The sequence below is a fragment of the Schistocerca serialis genome, chromosome 9 (genome assembly GCF_023864345.2).
Source record: "Schistocerca serialis cubense isolate TAMUIC-IGC-003099 chromosome 9, iqSchSeri2.2, whole genome shotgun sequence".
Classification (NCBI taxonomy): Eukaryota; Metazoa; Arthropoda; class Insecta; order Orthoptera; family Acrididae; genus Schistocerca; species Schistocerca serialis.
In genome coordinates, this window is record NC_064646.1 from 51,604,228 (window position 1) to 51,627,215 (window position 22,988).

At 41.0% G+C, this 22,988-nt stretch overlaps 2 protein-coding genes across 2 annotated transcripts in view; one reads left to right on the forward strand and one right to left on the reverse strand.

Annotated features, from left to right (window-relative positions):
- LOC126418550 (probable 18S rRNA (guanine-N(7))-methyltransferase) overlaps positions 1-20,330 on the reverse strand; it is a 52,169-nt gene extending 31,839 nt beyond the window's left edge. Inside the window, exons 1-3 of the mRNA XM_050085365.1 lie at positions 20,170-20,330; positions 13,824-13,861; positions 13,540-13,718 (exon numbers count right to left, since the gene is read on the reverse strand). Coding sequence (XP_049941322.1) covers positions 13,540-13,718; positions 13,824-13,861; positions 20,170-20,205 — 253 coding nt within the window. The 5' untranslated portion in view covers positions 20,206-20,330. The remainder of the gene's footprint in view (positions 1-13,539; positions 13,719-13,823; positions 13,862-20,169) is intronic.
- Positions 20,331-20,556: 226 nt separating this feature from the next.
- LOC126418552 (dnaJ homolog subfamily C member 30, mitochondrial) lies at positions 20,557-21,925 on the forward strand. Its single transcript, XM_050085367.1, has one exon. The coding sequence runs from the start codon at positions 20,690-20,692 to the stop codon at positions 21,353-21,355; it is 666 nt and encodes a 221-aa protein (XP_049941324.1). The 5' UTR covers positions 20,557-20,689; the 3' UTR covers positions 21,356-21,925.
- Positions 21,926-22,988: the final 1,063 nt, after the last annotated feature.

A 22,988-nucleotide genomic window follows, 5' to 3' on the forward strand; every position in this document is an offset into this window, starting at 1 on the left:
CAAATATTAACTGTCACATATTCAAAAGAATAGAACCCCTGACCCCCTTCAACTACTGCCTACCACTAATGCTGCCACTTGAACTGTGATATTATCAAGTACTGTACATAGAAGGCTTGTGAACTGTGGGGCATTTGTCACTGGATGGTGCATTCGCAGCAAGTGCATGAATACATATCTGTGTGTGTGTGTGTGTGTGTGTGTGTGTGTGTGTGTGTGTGTGTGTGTGTGTGTGTGTGTGTGTCTAACAGTTCTTTCCAGTGATGACTCCAATTTAAGTTGCAGTGTGATATAAGACTTGGAATGCCATCAGAAAATTCTGTGTCGGCGTGTGAGAGAGATGATGTACGGATAAATACTGACACACATCACTTGTTTCCACTGGAAATGACAAGTCTATAAGGTCTACAGCCGTAACATCTTTGATGCTTATGTATGTCTTCACTGGAGCAATGAGTGACGGTATCATCCTTCAAAATGCCAATGCATGAACATACAGTGCTCACTGTGTGATCGAACATCCTTAACAGAAAACAATTTAAAGCACGAAAAGACCAGCTTGATCTATCAACGTGAATTTCACAGAGGATGCAATAGAATGTTTGTACAAGAAAACAGAAACATTTGGTATATAAACAATATGAGTGTGATTGAGTGGTTGGTTTGGGGTATAAAGGGACCAAACTAAAGGGTCATCAGTCCCTTTTTCCTGACGCAAGCAAGTCTCGAGGTACAAAAACAGCCAACACCACACCTAAGAAGAACACAAATGGAATGAACAAAAAATGGGGCAAACATACACCACAAGGAAAAGTAGAAGATTTTGAAACCATAGAGCAGATGGTTTGGGCTGGCTGATCACAATAATAAAAAGAGGATGAGACAGCCACTCTGCAACACACTAAAATGTCCACCCCAAAAAGACAAGGCGAGATGAACACATGTAGCGAGAAAGACGAGCACCAAGAAAACAAATGCAAAGACAGTGCAACAGAGTTAAAATGGAGGGAAGGTGGTGACCTCAGAGAGAACGCTAAATGCCCACTATTATATGGTACGATAAAAACCCCCACTTCACGAATAAAATGTAAAACTAAATATGCTACTGAGGCATTGTAGTCCAACACCGAGGGTAGAGTGGTGGGAAAGTTAAAAGTCTGCCGCAGAGCGGCTAAAAGTGGGCAGTCCAGCAAGATGTGGATGGCAATCATATGTGAGCCACAGTGACACCGAGGTGGGTCCACGCAACAGAGGAGATAGCCATGTGTTAGCCACTTATGGCCAATGCAGAGCCGGCAGAGAACCAAAGAGTCCCTGCCTGGAGGTCTTTCACACATTTGTAGTCTCCTTAAGGGTGGGCAATTTGTTGTGCATACCGAGATTATGCCATTCAGTCTCCCGAAGCTGAAAAACCTTGCGGCGCAATAATGATCTCAGGTCAGTTATGCTGATCTCCAGAAGAGGTTTCCGTGTAGCCTGTTTGGCCAGCCTGTCGACAAGGTCATTTCCTGAGGTCCACACAAACACCACGGAACGACTAAACCATTCCAGGGCATAGATGGACTCCTGGATGGTCGCTACCAAAGGATAGTGGGGTAGCACTGGTCAATAGCTTGTAGACTGCTGCTCAAGGAGTCAGTACAGAGGAGAAACGACTCACCAGGGCACGAGCGGATGCGCTCAAGAGCAAGAGAAATGGCCACCAGCTCTGCAGTGAAAACACTGCAGCCATCTGGCAAGGAGTGCTGTTCAATATCTCCCCCATGAACATATGCGAAGCCAACGTGACCATCAGGCATTGAGCCATCAATGTAAACTTCATGGTCCTGGTACAAGTCAAGAATCAAGAGGAAGTGACAGTAGAGAGCTGCGGTGTTAACTGAGTCCTTAGGAACATTAGAAAAGTCCAGGAGAAGCTTCGGCCTAAGTGTAAACCATGGAGATGTACGTGAATGGACCTCAGGTGTAGGTAGTAAAGGCAAGGAATCCACTTCAGACAGAAGAGATCTGACACGAACCATAATCGTAAGCCCTGACCTTGGCCTCCGAAGCAGAAGATGAATCGCCGTGGATGGGAAAAGGAGATGGTAATTTGGAAGCTCAGGAGAACTACGAATGTGTGCACTGTAACTGGTGAGCAGTTGTGCAAGCCTAACCTTCAATGAAGGGACTCCAGCCTCCACCAGGACGCTGGTCATCGGACTCGTCCTAAAATCTCCTGTTGCCAGTCTAATGCCACAGGGGATGAATTGGGTTGAGTAAACGCAATGTTGCGGGCACCGCTGAACCATGAACCAGACCCCCATAGTCAACGCAGGATTGAACAAGGGCCCTGTAGAGTTGCAGCAGCGTACAGCAATCTGCACCCCAGTTGGTGCTGCTCAGGCAGCAGAGGGCATTGAGATGCTGCCAGCACTTCCGCTTCAGCTGACGAAGATGAGGAAGGCATGTCAATCGGGCATTGATAACCAGTCTTAAGAATCGATATGTCTCCACTACCATGAGTGGATTGTCATTAAGGTAAAGTTCTAGTTCCAAATGAATGGTACGAAGCTGATAGAGGTGCATGACACACGATATCACAGCTGAAAACTGGAAAACTTGGGATAGAGCCCATGACTGCACCTTGTGGACGGCTCCCTGTAGGCACTGCTCAGCAACACCAGTACTGGAGGAGCAGTACGAAATGCAGAAGTCGTTTGCATACAGAGAAGGTGAGACCAACAGCCTGACAACTACTGCTATACCGTTAATACAGCAAAGAACTTGGAAGAGCAGTTGAACATAATGGACAATGTCTTGAAGAGATGCTATACGATGAAGATCAACAAAAGCAAAATGAGAGTAACAGAATGTAATCAAATTAAATCCAGCGATGCTGAGGGAATTAGATTAGGAAATTAGAGCCTTGAAGTAGCAGACAAGTTTTGCTATTTGAACAACAAACTAAATGATGACGCTCAAAGTAGAGAGGATATAAAATGTAACTGCCAATGGCAAAAAAGTGCTTCTGAAGAAGATAAATTTGTTAACACTGAGTATAGATTTAATTGTCAGAAAGGCCTTTCTGAAAGTGTTTGTATCGAGTGCAGCCAGGTTTGAAAGTTAAACATGGGTGATAAACAGTTTAGACAAGAAGAGAAGAGAAGCTTTTGAAATGTGGTGTTACAGAAAAATTCTGAAGATGGGTAGGTCATGTAACTAATGAGGAGATACTGAATACAATTGAAGAGAAGAAAAATTTGTGGCACAACCTAACTAGGTGAAGGGGCCTGGTTGGTAGAACACATACCGAGACATCAAGGGATCAACCAATTTAATACTGCTGGGAAACAGGGAGGGTAAAAATCACAGAGGGAGACCAAGAGACGAATACAGCAAGCAGGTTCAGAAGGATGTAGGCTGCAGTAGTAACTTGGAGGTGAAGAGGCTTGCACAGGATAGGGTAGCATGAAGAGCTGCATCAAACCAGCCTTCGAACTGAAGACAAAGACAACAACAACAACAACAACATGCAGCAATTACTGTACAACACTCTATGTGGGCCTGACAGTTAACCAGCATGAACAACTGCTGCAAAACTGTGCCAAACTGCAAACTTGATCTTGCAGTACCCACTGCAACACAAATGACTTCAACAGAAATTGCTTCACTGCATTAACCATTTGGATACTCCATTCTTGCATTAGTATCTCTGAACTAGGCAGGTGTGAATAGTCTCTTCAGCATACCATGCACTCTTGCAATGCCAACCTCCACTAACTGTTTCCCACTGCCCCACCTTTCCTTTTTCCTCCTCTTCTGTCTACATCACTTCTTCCCTATCTAGATCTTGTACCACCTTCTCTCACCATTCTTCCTCTCCTTCCCAAGAAGTCTCTCTCTCTCTCTCATCTTCAATTTCCTCTTCTTTCCTCACTTCCCTTCCCCTCCTCTCCCAACCTTTTATCTTTTATATAATCTACCCTCCGAGCACCCTCCATCTTGTTGTGCAGCCAGCGAGTCATCTATGGAGACACCTGTCTCACACTACTCCCCTAAATCCTCACCTTGTGTGTCAATCCCTAGCCCCTCCATACTCCGATCTGTCCAGGGGACTGCTTTCGACAATCAACAGTCAGTCTCGTCATGGCTACGGGTGAGTGTGTTTGGAAGTCTCTGTGGTTGTGCACATGAATGGGTGTGCTTCTACTAGAGAAAGGACAAATGCTCGAACACTAGTTTAAAATAGTTTTCTGTGCATATATCCATTTGCTACATGTCACTCAGTTATGGGTGAGTGGTTGTTTCTCCTTTATTTTACATATTAATCTTCAGTATTCTAGTATAGCACCACATTTCAAAAACTTCTATTCTCTTCTTGTCTGAAATGCTTAACATCCACACTTCACATCCATGTAAGGGTACACTCCAGGCAAATACCTTCAGAAAAGACTTTCTAAAACTTGAATCTATATTAGAGATTAACAAATTTCTTTTCTTCAGAAACAGTTTTCTTGCCATTACCAATCTACATTTCAGTTGCTCTCAGCTTTGCCCCTCAGAAGTTGTTTTACTGACCAGGTAGCAAAACACATCATCTACTTTCAGCATTTTATTTTGTAATATAATTCCCAACATTGCACAGTTTAATTCAACTACATTCCACCACTCTTGTTTTGTTTCTGTTGTTATTCATCTTACAACTTCTTTTCAAGACACTGACCACTCCATTCAACTGCTCTTTCAAATCCTTTGTTCCCTCTGCTGGAATTACAATGTCACTGGGAAACCTCAAAGTCTTTATTTCTTCTCACCATACTTTAATTCATTCTCCAAATTTTTATTTGGTTCCTTTACAGTTTATTCAACGCACAGACTGAATATCATTGGGGGTAGGCTACAACCCTGTCTTACACCCTTCCCAACTATGGCTTCTCTTTAATGTCTGTCAATTCTTACAACTGCAGCCTGGTTTGTGAACAAGCTGTGAATCCCTTTTGCTCCCTGTATTTTATCCCCACTACCTTCAGAATTTCCAATACTGTATTCAAGTCAACATTGTCAAACACTTTCTTTGACTACACAAAAGCTACACACTGCTTTGTTCCCCTTTACATGTGTGAGTTCAGATTTGACTTCTTATCTTGTAGTTGTCAATGTCTGCACCTGAAATTGGTTTAGGTACGACAGTGATAGTGCAGGATGATCGGACTTCACACTAGGTGTTGCAATCTTGTGTAATGCTGGAACTGAAATGCTTGAGCATGTATAATATTTTCATTGGTAACACAATAAGGTTGTTCTCTCACTACCTCCACATACTGGCACAAAGAAATAAAACTACTCTTTCTATTTGAAACTTAAGGAACATGCACAGAAGTTGAGTTCTCAAGCTATGACACAAAAATGAAACATGGAAGCAACTCGCATATCATCTTCTATTTCTGCACGGATGTCACTCGGTATTGTTATACTGTGTGCACTCATTCACAGATTGCTGTATTACTCTTTCCTGGCAAGATAATGTATGGCATTAACACAAAAGCCCATGCAGATACTTCATCTCTTGCAGATACTATGATCACCACTGTACCTTGAAGACATATTGCGGCCCTATGTACACTCGTTACAAGCAAAAACAGGTAATGCAATCTCCATAAAGTTTCCTAGTCTTTATTAATAGATCACGATATCATTTACAGATTGCAACCATCATTCGTAGACTAGATGGACGTAGGCTTACACATTACTCTACCAGAGTGATATGTAACACCACAATATGTAAATTTTTCTTTCTTTAACTCTTCTCCTAAGTCATATGATCAGTACTGTCTCGCACATTCCTACAGTTTTCTGCAACCCAAAATGATCTCCCCTGAGGTTGGTTTTTACCAGTTTTTCCATTCTTCTGCAAATAATTCATGTCAGCATTTTGAAACCATGACTTACTAAAGTGGTAGTTCAGTAATACTCACTCCTGTCAGCACCTTCTTTCTTTGAAATATGAATTATTACATTCTTCTTCAAGTCTGAGGGCATTTCCCCTGTCTTGTGTATCTTGTACACCAGCTGGAACAGTCTATTCATGGCTAGTTCTCCCGATGATATCAGCTGTTCTGAGAGAAAGTTGTCTACTCCAGGGGCTTTGTTTTGGCTTACATCTTTCCATTCTCAGTCAAATTCTTTTTGCAGCATCATATTCCCCATCTCATCTTCATCTACTTCCTCCTCCCTTTCTATAACATTGCATTCCAGTTTATTTTCCTTGTGGAGCCCATCAATACAGTTCTTCCACCTTTCTACATTTCCTTCTTTGCTCAGCAGTGCCTTTCCACCTGACCTCTTTATATTCATACCATTGCTTTTCTTTTCTCAAAAAGTTTATTTAACCTTCCTATGGGTGGTATTCACTTTTCCCCTAGTTGTACATGCTCCTACAGCCTTGCCATTCTTGCTTAGTTATTCTGCACTTTCTGCCAATCTCATTTCTTAAACATCCGTATTCCCGTTCTTCTGCTTCATTTGCTGCATTTTTATATTTTCGTCTTTTGTCAATTCAGTTCAATATTTCCTGTGTTATTAAAGGCTATCTAGTATGCCTTCTCATCTTACCTATTTGATCCTCTGCTGCCTTCACTATTTCACCTCCCAAACCTCATCTTTCACCTATTACAGTATTCGTGTCCAAACAATGGAGCATCCAGGATGGAATAACAACAATATATTGAAAAGGATGTACTGCTACTTACCATATGGAGGAGACGTCAAGTTGCAGACAGGCATAACAAAAAGACTGCTACACATTTCATTTTTTGGCCAAAAAGACTTCTTCTAATGTAGAAGACGCACACACACACACACACACACACACACACACACACACACACACACACAGTGGTTGCTGAGGTCTGAATGTGTACACCAGCTGCGCCTGATAGAAAGCGATCTGTGCATGGTGGGGTGAAGAGGAGACTGAGGTAGGGAGGTGGGGGAGGTTTAGTACTACTTGCAGGTGTGTGCAGGGATGTGGTGGGGACAGGGTAGGATGCTAGTTGCAGTCTCAAGGAATTGGGAAAGGGGGAGGGGGTAGTGGTAAACAAGATAAGTATAGGTGGGAAAAAGACTAGTGGGTGTGTTGATGGAATAGAAAGCTGTGCAGTGCTGGAGTGGGAGCAGGAAAGGGAATAAGTAATGTGAAGGTCAGGGACCAGCAAACGTTAAAGCCACGTCAATTACAGGAATGTGGAACATAGTGCAGGAAGACTCCCACCTGAGCAATTCAGAGCACCTGATGTTGGTAGGAAGGATACAAATGGTGAAAGGTTATGAAGCAGTCACAGAAGTGAAGCACACTGTGTTGAGCAGCACTTTCAGCAACTGGATGGTCCAGCTGACCCTTGGTTACAGTTTGTCAGTTGCCATTCATGCAGACAGACAGCTTGTTGCTTGTCATGCCCACTAGTCTTTTCCCTCTCCTCTGCTTCTCTCCTTTTATGCTCTCCTCTCCCTCCTACCTCAAACTTCCCGACTGCACCTAGCACAGATACCCTGCCCCCCACCACCTTCCTGCAAGCTCCCACAAGAAGCACTACAACTTCCACCACACCTACCGTGCTACCCCTCTCCCGGCTGAGTCTCTTCCTTAGCCCCATCACCCACAGACTGCTTCCCCATCATGCACAGTATCTTTATGCAGTCCAGCCCAGTGGATAGAAAAAGTGATTATGTGTTTTTGAGTTGTGTTTGTGTGTTTGGTTTCCATTTTACAAGAAGAACTTTTTACCAAAAGATCAAATATATAGAAGTCTTTTTGTTGTGCCTATCTGCAGGTCAACTTCTCAACATGTCAAGTAGCAATCTATTCTTTTCTTAATATTGTCGTCATTGTATTCCTGTCCCCAGTTTAGTTAAACGTGTGTTGCGTAATACCACCTCTGAAACAATAATTTCTCGTTCTTTCAACTTGCCCAGGTCCCATCTCCTTACTTTCTTTTTGTACTTCCCTTCAGTGTTAATCTGTGATTGATTAATGTATGAGTATACATTGCCCCCCTGTACTATTCTTTCAGTTTAAAACCCGATTTTGAAACATCTGCCTTCCCATTATACAATCAATCTGAAATCATCCAGTGTCTCCAGGTCTCTTCCACATATAGAGCCTTCTTAGACGACTCTTAAACCAAGTGTTAGCAATAATTAAATTATGTTCTATGCAAAATTTTACCAGACAGGTTCCTCTTTCATTCCTTTCCTCCAGTCCATATGCTCCTACTATTTTTCCTCCTCTTCTGTTTCCTGCTGTTGCATTTCAGTCCCCCATTACATATTTTTCCTCTACCTTAACAACCCGAATAATTTTTCCACCTCTTCTGTTTCCTGCTGTAGCATTTCAGTCCCCCATTACAAATTTTTCCTCTACATTAACAACCCGAATAATTTATTTTATCTCATCATGCCTTCTTCAAATTTCTTCATCATCTGTGTTGGCATATAAACTTATGCTACTGTGGTGGAAGTTGGCTTTGTGTCCAACTTGCTACTGAAAGTAAATTAGAATCAAATAAGACAAAAAATCTGACAAATACTATTCAAGTTTGCACGGAATATGCTTAAGAATTATTCCCTTTTACAAACCATATTTGTCAGCCTCTCATGCAGCAAGTGGTTGTTTGTCTGTGGAAGATTAAAGGTTAAGCAACATACTGGTATTCATAACTTGTAGGGTGAAATCTGTAACATTATCTGCTGCAGAATACTAGAGCACATTGTAAACTTTAACACTACAACATTCCTGGTTAAAAAGAAGCCTCTCTCAAAGAACCAGCATGGGTAAAGCTAAAACTACTAATAGGAAACATAGCTTGTGCTTTTCACACACACGTATCTTCCACATATTAGATGCAGGTGAATAGGTAAAATATTGTGCAGAAATTGCAGTGGAACTAGTATGTAGATTATGTTTTTCTAGATTTCTGAACAAAATTTGACAGCGTACCACATTTTTGTCCGATTTGATGATACAGAATATCTTCACAGTTATGCTACTGGCCCACAGTGGCTTTATTTTTATTTTATTTTTTGTCTGTTGGCAGATCTCCCTCCCCCCCCCCCCCCCCCCACACACCGGCAGGCAGGTGAAGGGGATGTGTTATGTGAAGTGGGTGAGATGAGAAATGAGGGAGGCGGAGGGGGAAAGATAGCTATCATCTCGGAGGAAGGTAGCATGTGTACAAGATAGGAATATAGTACAGAGAGGCAGATGGTACACAGGATACAGGAATGCAACAGAAAATCACTGGAATTGGCGAGTTTTTGCAGCACATGACCATGAAGAAGATGACGATGACGACGTGGGGTAGTGGATTGGGAGGGGGTAACGGAACACGGGAAAAGGGAGACTTTGAAGAAGAGGAGGTGGGTTGCAGAAGGTTAGAGGAGATTGAGGACAGGAGCATTATGGTGGACAAAGGATGTGTTACGAGGATAACTTTCATCTACATAGTTCAGTAAAGCTGGTGCTACAGGAAAGGATCCAGATGGCACAGGCTGAGAAGTAGAAATTCAAATTCAGCAATGTTATGGTCAGCAGCATGTTCTGCCCCACTGGGTGACAATTCTGCTCTTGATAACACTTTGGGAATGGGCACTCATTTGGGTGGGCAGTTGACTGGTTGTCACCTCCACGTAAAATATTGTGCAGAAATTGCAGTGGAACTAGTATATGACTTGGAAGCTTTCACATGTGGCCCTGCTTCTCCTAAGCCATTTTTGTAATTCCTTAAAAACGTCCTGGGATAATACTTTCCTCTAAGAAACAACTTCATCAGAGGCAAATCAGAATACTGCTAACTAGCTCGTAAATCATTTGCATGTATAGGAAACATTAACAATCCTGTTATACATCCTCAGGACACATACTCCATTTCTGTTGAAAATTCACCATCCACTCTAACATGCTGAAATAAAGCTGTATGGTGTGAATGGCTAGGAGACCCCAAAAGGCAGGTTCAGTCACTGAAGTGGAATGGTTTTCCCTATCCTTTGCACCCTCACACACTTCTCTTCACAAAGTTGAGAGCTGTGTGTGTAAGTATCTATTAATTGTAGATGACTGTAATGGATAGTGTAGTGTCATATTTGTGCTGGAGATGATGAGAGAAGGGAGAATATGAAAGCTGAGGTTGGTACATAATCTGCTTGTCCCTATGAGCACCTAGGGGACTGCCAAGCTTAGTACACCCATCCGACAGATGGATCACTATCAACAGTATCGCATGCCCTGATTTCACAAGACGCTCAGAGGTTTGGAACATAATCCAGGACAGTGGTGCAAAGACTGGCGATCATGGACTTTAAGCTCTCGCCACTTTTGTCCCTTCTGCTGTAAAGCCAAAGGGAAAACTGTTAACAGCATGCGGAATAAGTGGACAGTCACCCATCTAAGTACTACCCATAGCCAACGGTGCTTAACAGTGAAAATTTGATGGTAACCGGCATATCCACCTTAGTATGAACAATGATGGTATAACGCTTAGTTCTACAAGTGAAAATTTCTTTGATCTGGTTGTTCATTAGTGGACATTTTCAGTATGGTCTAATCTTGATAATCAATTCAACATTGAGGTAGTGCTGAATGACTCTTGAAAATCTGGAAAGGTGGAATCTACTAGGACACACACACACACACACACACACACACACACACACACACACACACAAAACTGGCACAAGGAAAACAAAAACAGCAACAGATTTAAAAAAAATCCTATGAAATACAAATTTATGTCCTCAATCATGAAATCTGATATAGTGAATAGGTGGCAGAAATGCAAACAGAATTATGGGTTTGTAGCAGCATTCTAAAATTGAGGAAACAGATAAATGTAGCTGCAACTGAATGTGAGCCACAGAACTTATACTTTTTTGATCAGACAGCATGGGAACAGAGCTGAGATGAGGTACGAGGCATGTTTTTTAAGTAAGTACCGTTTTGAAATTTAAATGTTTTTTAAGATATCCCAATAATTTTATTTTTACACAAAAGCCTGTACCTTAATTTACGCACTGACACCATTAGAGTCTGATGCTTCCCTGTTTACGTTGTGTACTGAGTGTTTAAGATGCTTCCGATAATCGTGAGTCCCACCGACTGTGAAGTACGGGCTGTTATAAGATTTCTTAGTGTTAAAGGCCTAAAAGCGATTGATATTCATCGTGAGATCTGTGCAGTTTACAGAGAAAACATTATGAGTGATGGAATGGTAAGAAACTGGGTGAGAGCATTTAAAGATGGCCGCACAAATGTGCATGATGAACAATGGAATGGGCGTCCTTTGGTCGTTAATGAAAGTTTGGTGCAGGAAGTGGACAATAAGGTGAGAGAAAGCAGACGCTTTACGATTTTCTCCTAGCGGGATGACTTTCCTAATGTTTCTCGTAGTGGTTTGTATGGCATTGTGTTCAAGCACTTGAATTACCGAAAATTGTGCACACATTGGGTACTGAGAATGTTGACGGATGTGCACAAAACCAAACGTTTAGACAGCGCATTGACTTTTCTTGAGCAGTACCACAACGACGGTGGTTATTTCTTAAGCCAAATTGTTACGAGCGATGAAACATGGGTGGCCTACGTCACACCAGAATCCAAGCAACAGTACATGGAAGTTGAACAAGGGCATCGTTTTGCTGCAAGACAATGCCCGTTTGCATTTGGCGAATCAGATCAAAGATCTCATCACATGTTTTCGATGGAAAACTCGAAATTATCCTCCGTACAGCCCCGATCCTGCACCCAGTGACTACCATCTGTTCCTGCACTTGAAGAAACACCTGAGCAGTCAGTGTCTTCAAGACGATGATGAAGTCAAAACAGTGGTGATGCAGTGGTTAACAAGTCAGGTGGCAGCCTTCTATGAGGGAGGGTATTCACAGCCTTCTATGAGGAGGGTATTCAATAACTGGTACAACGTTTTGACAAGTGCCTCAATATTGACGGAAATTATATATAAAAGTAGATTAAAGTACAGGCTTTCATGTAAAAATAAAATTATTGAAATATCTTAGCACGTCTTTTTTAAATTTCAAAATGGTACTTACTTAAAAAACACGGCTCGTACATGCAGTGGAGTCAACATATATTAAAACTACACAGTTAGCAACACTTCGAATTCCTGTTATGAGTGTTTCCAAACGTGAAACTACAATATAGTTTGAAAAACTAGCAGACAATAATCCTCCTACTGTAGGTACCAAGTTTTTGTCAGCAGTTTTAATGATATCAAAACAAGGTTTTCCACTTTATGAACAGATGTACCTATTCAGATTATGAAAACAATTCAAAGGATAATGTATTCTTGAGCTACAATGGCTGACTGTTGTAAAACCCAAATAATAAATTTTGTTGCATAGGAAAGAACTTTTTAGATGTATCTCAAAGAATACACTGTTTCTTTTGCAATGTACAACACAGAACTTGTGTTAAATTGTTGTACCTTCCTTACAATGGACATTATACTGTAGTGTTATGTACAAAGTGTACAAATCTGGAACACAGACAACATTTTAGATAAAGAGGAATACTCCATACTAGGTTGTCAGTTCTGACCAGTAACACAGGAAATGTGACAAATGTTGTAAGCAACATGGCGACTATAACGTGTTATCAGTGGCAATTTTTTCCTAACGGTCTAAGCTACATATCAGCCTGTCACCACAACCAAGTTTTTTGTTTTCATGTTCATTGACTTTGGCATCTCACCACCAAACTCCAACCTACAAGCCTAACTCAGACCTCAGACTAAGGTAAAGGTCAGTCTGTCACCATAATCATGTTCTTATTTTTTGTGCCACTAAGCAATGACCAAATTGTGAAAATATGCACCAAAAGGTTATGTTGCACCAGCCATTAACATTACAGCACTTATCAAAGCAATGATTGGTGTCTAATATCCTTCGTGACTCCAAATTTTCTACATGTACAGAATAATATATCATATATATCACCACTCCTATCATGCACTGGTGCTGTTGCTCACAGTGTGGTTCCAGTTGCTTGAGACTGCAATTGTGTGTGCGAGTTGCATTTGTGTGTGTGTGTGTGTGTGTGTAGTTGACAAAGGACTCCAAATTTTCTACATGTACAGAATAATATATCATATATATCACCACTCCTATCATGCACTGGTGCTGTTGCTCACAGTGTGGTTCCAGTTGCTTGAGACTGCAATTGTGTGTGCGAGTTGCATTTGTGTGTGTGTGTGTAGTTGACAAAGGCCTTAATGGCCGAAAGCTATAATTGTGAGAGACTTTTATTATGCCATCTGTGACTCAGCACCTCCACTATATGGTGAGTAGCAACTTTCCTTCTCTAATATTGCTACATTCCATCCTGGATTTTCCATTGTTTGAACAATATATCTAAAAATCTATGCTGCCCGTCATATGAAAAATAATGAAGTTGCGCACACACACACACACACACACACACACACACACACAAGAATACATTTCCACCCTCAAAGAGCCATTTAATTTGTATTTCACGAGTTGGAATACCTAACATGGCCTGGGCTATATCAACACCAATCCATATGTGCCCTGCATCTTCAAGCACACTACCACTTAATCCCGATCCACAGCCCAGGTCCAGAAGCAAGCATGGATTGTCATCTGGTAGTGCTAAAAGCTCTATTGCACGTTCGGACATCTGCACTTGAATATCAATCATTCTGGAGCTGAAAGTGAAATAAAAATTGTTGGTAACAATTGTTGGTAATTTTACAATCTGATTGTCAAACTATGCATTTCAAAGAGGTTCGGAATAACCTGTATTAACTTACTTTTGGGTGTATTTCTTTGCCTCCTGCTCATTGTAAAACTGAAAAATAAAACAAATGAGTCAAAAGATGTGCTTCACATTATTTTTGAATATTCATGCACTGTATTCTTTCAAACTGCTTGTGTTTCAAACGTTCTAAAAATTCTGCTACTGAATGGAAGCAATGAATTAATAAGAAAAGTGAGAATGATGATATAATTTTTACCTTATGCGGAAGACTGTTTTAAAATTGTATAGCACTATTCGTAGTGAAAGCTTCATAAACTGATACAGGGAAGCCATATGCCTTTTGAAGAAAGGGCCTGCAAGAATGATTGTTGAGCATGTTGCATTGCTCTTACAGCTCTTTTCAGAGTTAAGAAAGTGACTGAACTAGATGGTGCACTGTGTCAGAATATAATTCCGTACAAATGGATGCAGTCAACATGGGCAAAGTAATTCAGTCAACATGGGCAAAGTAGGCAATTCGAATAATGTAAAAACTCGTTTTAACAGGGTTGCATAAACCATAACATATTTTGAAGTGCTCATTTACTTTTTTGGTATCCCTATGCTGTTTGAAGTCATTCTGAAGCCATATGCCTAAAAAACTTTTTTTCCAAAGTAGATTTAATTTTTTGGAGTCTACCGTCACACTCTAACACAGAAGTTTGTTTTCTTTTCTCTCTCTCTCTCTCTCTCTCTCTCTCTCTTTTTTAATTAGGAGTTTATACCCCCACTCTGCAACTATATATATTTAGTTGGGCTGTAGATTTTTTCTTTTTTCAGCTGCTTATATATGTGGGCAGTATATCGTGGCAGTCAGCCATGACCATAAATAAACGACGACAGACTGGCCAAGGCGTCTCGTCTCTCCTTCAAAGGGCTGCCATACTACATCCATGTTCTGTGCTTCTGCGAAAGCAGATCTGACATAATGGTCAGAGGGATAGCTGATTCCTTTTGTTGTGGTGAGAGTAGCATCTGAATCACCTTACGCACCACCATTAGTCTCTTCACTCATTTTTTAAAAGTAATCCATGACATAAAGCAAAAAAGGGTTTACAAAGCACTTGGTAGTGGACAAAGCTGATGTAACTTACCAAATGAAAGCATTGGTACGTTGATAGAGACAATAACAATAACAAACACAAACATACACACACACAAAATCAAGCTTTCGCAACCCATGGTTGCTTCATCAGGAAAGAGGGAAGGAGAGGGAAAGACATAAGGATGTGGGTTTTAAGGGAGAGGGTAAGGAGTCATTCAAATCCCGGGAGTGGAAAGACTTACCTTAGGAGGGAAAAAGGTACAGGTATACACTCGCGCGCACACACACACACATATCGATCCGCACATATACAGATATACAGACACAAGCAGACATATGTTAAGGCAAAGAGTTTGGGCAGAGATGTCAGTTGAGGCGGAAGTACAGGGGCAAAGATGTTGTTGAGTGACAAGTGATGTACGAGGGGTGGCAACTTGAAATTAGCGGAGGTTGAGGCCAGGTGGGTAACGGGAAGAGAGGATATATTGAAGGGCAAGTTCCCATCTCCGCAGTTCTGATAGGTTTGTGTTAGTGGGAAGTATCCACATAACCTGGACGGTGTAACAATGTGCCAAGATGTGCTGGCCGTGCACCAAGGCATGTTTAGCCACAGGGTGATCCTCATTACCAACAAACACTGTCTGCCTGTGTCCATTCATGTGAATGGACAGTTTGTTGCTGGTCATTCCCACATAGAAAGCTTCACAGTGCAGGCAGGTCAGTTGGTAAATCACGTGGTTGCTTTCACACGTGGCTCTGCCTTTGATCGTGTACACCTTCTGGGTTACAGGACTGGAGTAGGTGGTGGTGGGAGGGTGCATGGGACAGGTTTTACACCAGGGGCCATTACAAGGGTAGGAGCCAGAGGGTAGGGAAGGTGGTTTGGGGATTTCATAGGGATGAACCAAGAGGTTACGAAGGTTAGGTGGACGGTGGAAAGACACTCTAGGTGGAGTGGGGAGGATTTCATGAAGGATGGATCTCATTTCAGGGCAGGATTTGAGGAAGTCGTATCCCTGCTGGAGAGCTATATTCAGAGTCTGATCCAGTCCTGGAAAGTATCCTGTCACAAGTTGGGCACTTTTGGGGTTCTTCTGTGGGAGGTTTTGGGTTTGAGGGGATGAGGAAGTGGCTCTGGTTATTTGTTTCTGTACCAGGTCGGGAGGGTAGATGCGGAATGCGAAAGCTGTTTTCAGGTTGTTGGTGTAATGGTTCAGGGATTCAGGATTGGAGCAGATTCATTTGCCACGAAGACCTAAGCCGTAGGGAAAGGACCGTTTGATATGGAATGGGTGGCAGCTGTCATAATGGAGGTACTGTTGCTTGTTGGTGGGTTTGATGCGAATGGATGAGTGAAGCTGGCCATTGGACAGATGGAGGTCAATGTTGAGGAACGTGGCATGGGATTTGTAGTAGGACCAGGTGAATCTGATGGAACCAAAGGAGTTGAGACTGGACAGGAAATTCTGGAGTTGTTCTTCACTGTGAGTCCAGATCATGAACATGTCATCAATAAATCTGTACCAAACTTTGGGTTGGCAGGCCTGGGTAACCAAGAAGGCTTCCTCTAAGCGACCCATAAATAGGTTCGCGTACGACGGGGTCATCCTGGTACCCATGGCTGTTTCCTTTAATTGTTGGTATGTCTGACCTTCAAAAGTGAAGTAGTTGTGAGTTAGGATGAAGCTGACTAAGGTAATGAGGAAAGAGGTTTTAGGTAGGGTGGCAGGTGATCGGCGAGAAAGGAAGTGCTCCATCGCAGCTTGCATTCGGGAGGACGACGGTTCAATCCCGCGTCCGGCCATCCTGATTTAGGTTTTCCGTGATTTCCCTTGATCACTTCAGTCAAATGCCGGGATGGTTCCTTCAAAAGGGCACGGCCGATTTCCTTCCCCATCCTTCCCTTATTCGAGCTTGTGCTCCGTCTCTACTGACCTCATTGTCGACGGGACGTTAAACGCTAGTCTCTTCCTCCTCCATCGCAGCGAGGCCCTGGACGTGCGGGATATTTGTGTATAAGGAAGTGGCAACAATGGTTACAAGGATGGTTTCCAGGCGTAACAGATTGGGTAAGGATTCCAGGCGTTCGCGAAAGTGGTTGGTGTCTTTGATGAAGAATGGGAGACTGCATGTAATGGGGTTGAAGGTGTTGAGCTACGTAGGCAGAGATACATTCTGTGGGGGCTTGGTAACCAGCTACAATGGGGAGGCCGGGATGTTTGGGTTTGTGAATTTTAGGAAGCAGGTAGAAGGTAAGGGTGCGGGGTGTCGATGGGGTCAGGAGATTGATGGAGTCAGGTGAAAGGTTTTGTAGGGGGCCTAAGGTTCTGAGGATTCCTTGAAGCTCCGCCTGGACATCAGGAATGGGATTACCTTGCCAAACTTTGTATGTAGTGTTGTCTGAAAGCTGACACAGTCCCTCAGCCACATACTTCCGACGATCAAGTACCGTGGCCGTGGAACCCTTGTCAGCTGCAAGAATGACAATGGATCGGTCAGCCTTCAGATCACAGGTAGCCTGGGCTTCAGCAGTGGTGATGTTGGGAGTAGGATTAAGGTTTTTCAAGAAAGGTTGAGAGGCAAGGCTGGAAGTGAGAAATTCCTGGAAGGTTTGGAGAGGATGATTTTGAGGAAGAGGAGGTGGGTACTGCTGTGATGGAGGATGGAATTGTTCTGGGCAGGGTTCAATTTGGATAGTGTCTTGAGGAGATGGATCATTGGGAGTAGGATTAGGATTATTTTTCTTCGTGGCAAAGTGACATTTCCAGCAGAGACTATGAGTGTAGGACAGTAAATCTTTGACGAGGGCAGTTTGGTTGAATCTGGGAGTGGGGCTGTAGGTGAGGCCTTTCGATAGGACAGAGGTTTCGGATTGGGAGAGAGGTTTGGAGGAAAGGTTAACTACTGAATTGGGGTATTGTGGTTCCAGATTGTGTTGACTGGAATTTAGAGTGCTTATTCATGACTTAATGTCTAACCCTAAATCATTTATGTACAAGAAGGGAGGACTGACCCCAAAAATGAATCCTTGAGGAAATACTTTTAGAATTTTTGCATCTCAGAAACACGTCTTAATATTTTCCTTCTGTGCACATAAATTTATTTTTTCTTGTTAAGTACAATGTGAACACTTTTACTCATTGCCTCTAATTCCATATACTTGGAGCTTTGTTTTTCCATGAATCCATGCTGAGTATCAGTGAGAATTTTGTTTTTGTCTACAAATTTCAATAACCTATTATAGGACTACATTACTTAGCAAGGTCTTCAGCTGTGTAGAGTGATTCTCTTCTCAATGAATTAGTTTAAAGTTGGTAACATATCTGAATTATTTTTTAATAATCATAAGCAAATTGTCTGTATTGAAAAGTAGAGATCAAAGATAGCTGAAATTAAGTGTAGTGTGCCCCAAGCCTCAGTTTTGGGACCTGTTTTATTTATTACAATTACAAATGATTTGCTATATTATTCCAAATCTATTGTGCATTCCAATGGACTTGGGAAATTCCAGCAGTACAAGGCAACAACCCACATGCCCAGAATTGTTACAGAGTGGCTCCTTGAACACTCTTCTGAGTTTAAATACTTCTGCTGGTCATCAAACTTCCCCGACATAAACATTACTGAGCATATCTGGGATGCCTTCCAACATGCTGTTCAGAAGAGATCTCCACCCCCTCGTACTCTTGCGGATTTATGGATGGCGTTGCAGGATTCATGGTGTCAATTCTCTCCAGCACTATTTCAGACATTAGTAAAGTTCATGCCAGATCATATTGTGGCACTTCTGCATGTTCGCAGTGGCCGTACACGGTATTAGGCAAGTGTACCAGTTTCTTTGGCTATTCAGTGTGTGTGTGTGTGTGTGTGTGTGTGTGTGTGTGTGTGTGTGTGTGTGTGTGCGCACTCCATTCTCTATTCCAACAATACAACTTTTTTCAGTGTCAGTTCAGACTCCAATATGCTTCAAACTACAACTAAAGACACCATATTGCAGGTGTTAATCGGGTGTTTTTGAGCTAATGGATATGTGCTAAATGAGAGTAAGACCCAACCATCTGTATTCTGTTTAAGAGATTTGCCAGTAGAAGACTGATTAGGTAGTTTTCAGTTTTTGGGTATTGTTAATGTTAGTAAACTGTGTTGCAATCAACACAAAAAATATGTTAGTGCAAGGTTGTCTAGATTGTTGTACAAGGGAAGAAATTTTTTAAAAAATTTATCTAACTTTGGCTTATGTAAGTGCAGCCCCCCCCCCCCTCCATGTACTTTATACTACGGGCTTTCTTTGGGGCAATAGCACCCATGTTCAGGACATTTTAGTAGTTCATAAGGAAGTTTTTAGGCTTATTACAACCTCATAAAAACTTGCTCACCAAATACCTTAACTGTACTAGAGCTGTTCCTTTATTTGATTTCTTGTTTGCAAAGACTCATCACAATCTCAGCTTTGATAGGATTTACACTCCCATGGTACAAAGAATAATAGGCATACTGACATACCTCACTGTACACTATCTATGTCATCGAGCACCTATGAACTGGTGGGTACGAAAATGTTCAGTAAATTGCCTCTACAATGGGAAGAGGCTGCTTTAGACTTATTTAAGCACATATTGTGCAGCTGGTTATCCATTAACACTTTTAAATCAGTTAATGAATTTTATGACTGTGAGAATGACAATAGTGGTAATTGTTTGGAGAACGTACCGGAATTTCTTTAATGTTGTTAACATAATGTGACATGCTTCGCTCAAATTTTTGTAACTTTAATATCATACTTTATTGCAAAATTATTGTAACTTAATGCTGTTTTAGCTTTTATGAACTAATCTGTTTTTCTTAATACACACTGCATATTTACATACATTTGTAATTTGACGTTGTCATTTGCTGAAACTGTTGAACAGCAATAAAATTTTATTTGCGTTTTTTGGATTTTACTAAAACATGGCGTTTGGGTTATAGCTTCTACATTTGATCTGTCTTTCTTATGAATAGGGTCACTTACGAAATTTCAAGGTACTCCGCAAATGCGCCAGTCAGAAAATATGAATTGATTGTACGTGCACGAGGCAGTGAAACGTTTGTAATACATTGCTTCACGATGTAATCTGGAATACCATCAATTCCTGATGACATTTTCGTAAAAGTTGACAAGGTATTAATATGTGTGTGGGAGGTGGGCTTACCAAGAGACACGTATCAGTGAATGTAGACGTTCGATGACTTATCGTTTAAGCAAATTAAACGAGCAAGGCGTTGAAATTGAAAATCACTACACTTCTATTGTGGCTGGTGGTATTAAACTTACCACCTCAGGAGGCGCTTGGTGTTCTGGTCTTGACATTCTTGAACTACAATAAAATGCTTCGAACAAATGAGCAAATCACTATTCTACCGCTTTTCCATATTCCTTCGAGTACCTAACAAAAACAAACCCATGCTTTATTTGCTTTACTTAACACAACCAAACGTACTACGTAAAGACATTCCACTTCTACAGTAGGTCTGTCATTATATTACAACTACCTGTTAATTCATATTTTAATGTAAAACTGTCACAAATTAACTTTTCCAATATCATATATAATTTACGAACTGTAAGCAATAAGAATTTATATTTTTCTGAACTTTAGAATACATATCCCTGCCAGAAGTGGGAAATCAGAGTGTATGATTAAGCCTTCAGCAGTCATACAAATAAATATCTTTAAGCTGTGCAGTTGATGTTTTGAAATGTCGGAAGATGTGGGTACAGTGTTTGTGAAAGTTACATGTCGGGGTGCTGTGTAATTTTGAAAATGTCAACAGAATAAGAAGACATCCTCACAATGTACCTGTTGCGGGCGACAAAGTTCGGAGGTCATCTTCATCCGAAAAGGTTTTTTACTTTGAGTCCACAACGTATGAAATCTCACTACGATGCTTTAGGTCTTACACCCAAAGCAACACAAAGTGACATTAAGAATGCATATTATAAATTATCAATGGTATATCACCCTGATAAAAATAAAGGAAGCGAAGAAGCATCCCAAAAATTTCGTGACATAACAACGGCGTATGAAGTTCTCGGTAATTTGAAACTGAGAAAATTGTATGACAAGGGTATACTGCACACTGCAGGGCCGCAGTATGCATCTGCAGGAACGGTAGATGTTGAAGACCATCCAGAAGCGAAATTCTATAAATCGAGGATGCACCGAGCTAAGCCCCCAGCACCTACTGGAAGGACACCTATATATGACTTCGACGAGTGGACGCAAGCACACTACGGCGAAACTTTTGCCCGTAAACAGAAAGATAAAGCTAAATATGAAGCGCGCCTCCAAAGGGAAGCATTCTTTTCTCATGACAAGCAGCACGAGGTGATATTTTATAGTCTCGTACTTGGAGTAGCAGCATTTATGTATGTATTGAAAGCGCAAGATGCAGAAAAATATGATGTTGTGAAGGAAAGAAAGAAGGCTGTGACCCCTGACAACACATCATCAAGTTGAGAAACTACGTGCATAATTAAGAGTAGCTTCAGTGTGCCATGGGGACTCGATTTTTGTGAAGCTGTGCACCAATCTGTACATAGTGTTTTACTTAAAAAGCATTTGTCATGCTGCTGGCTTGCCTTGGCAAATGATGTATAAGTTAAATATACTTGATTGTTATGTGGTCGCTGTATAAGTCAAATATACTGGACTGTTGTATGATTGCTTTGTCCTTCAGTAATACTGCTCTGAGGTTATGATGGTAAAAGAAAAGTCATGAACCATGATGCATTGAAGTAATACAATAGGTAGACAGTATCACATGGCAACAATAACATTTATGTCAGACCCTGTCACATGGCCACTAAGTGAATTTTATGATTTTTCTGGGTGGCAGTTTGCTACAGTTAGAACAAGTAGACCATTTAAGAGTGCCACTGAATATTTCATGGATACAGCTCATATACTAGAAAAATTTAAATCAAAATTTTGTTTTTTCAGAAATTATACCTCACCATGATAAAGCACTTAACACCCCAATTGTATATGTAACTGTAAATAAGAATAAATATTTATTGTTTGAAATAATGTAGTTTGATGTACATTTGTTATTAGATATCCATACCACTCTGCTTGCATGTCGTCTGTCAAAATTCCAAGTCCCATATGTCAGATTTTGTTTCTGATGTGCCACAGCAAATACATCAACAACCTATAGTTAGGGAATCCTTCAGCTATCAGATGCTAATCAATAGTCTCCATTAAAGATGCAAAATAATTCATTAAGCCACTAAATTATGAATACATTAGAAATTTAAAACTATATTAAAGTTACATCTTATTAGTGACTCTCACATATTATGTAAACATTTGATTTTGAGCTTGGACATATTTGCTGGCACTAACGTATTTTGTATAGGCCTATAAACCAAGTTACAAACTAGCTACTTTATAACATGGATAAATACATTAATTTCAAATAAACCATCATATGCTACATAATAACCATTATTTTTCAACAGGAATGAGTATGTCCCCCAGAATTTGAAGCTTCTTGTTGTGTAATTGCAGCTGATTAGTGTAACTAGGAAAGCAGCCTTTATTTACTGTTCTACATACACAACAGCTCTTTTGACAGTCATTTAATAGCACAACACTTTGGAGCCACATAGTGCGCTGACAAACAAAGACTTGGCTACACTTAATCATCATTAAAGGCATTTTTATAGCCAAGAATGTGTTCAAAACTTTTTTTATTGAATCAGTTTCAACAGATAAGACTAACATCTTCAGAACTGTAACATAATGCATTTACATATACTAACTCTAATGTTATTTTTTTAGACATTACAGATGAGGTAATGACAGTTACACATTTACATCCCTTCACAAACTTCTTTGGTTGTGCGTCCATTACTGAAACAGTTTACACAGCATAATAGAGAGTACATTGCGCGCAGGTTTCTCACGAGTAAAAATATACCCAACTAAGATATGTAGCATTCCTTTGAAGTTTGTCAATTGTTAAAATCCACAATATATAATCCAAGTTCACATTTATGCCAATTTTACATTTACATGGCATAAGGTATATCTTTGGATCAATGCTGTACAGTTGCACAACGTATTTCAAGTGAGGAGGTTCCAAGTT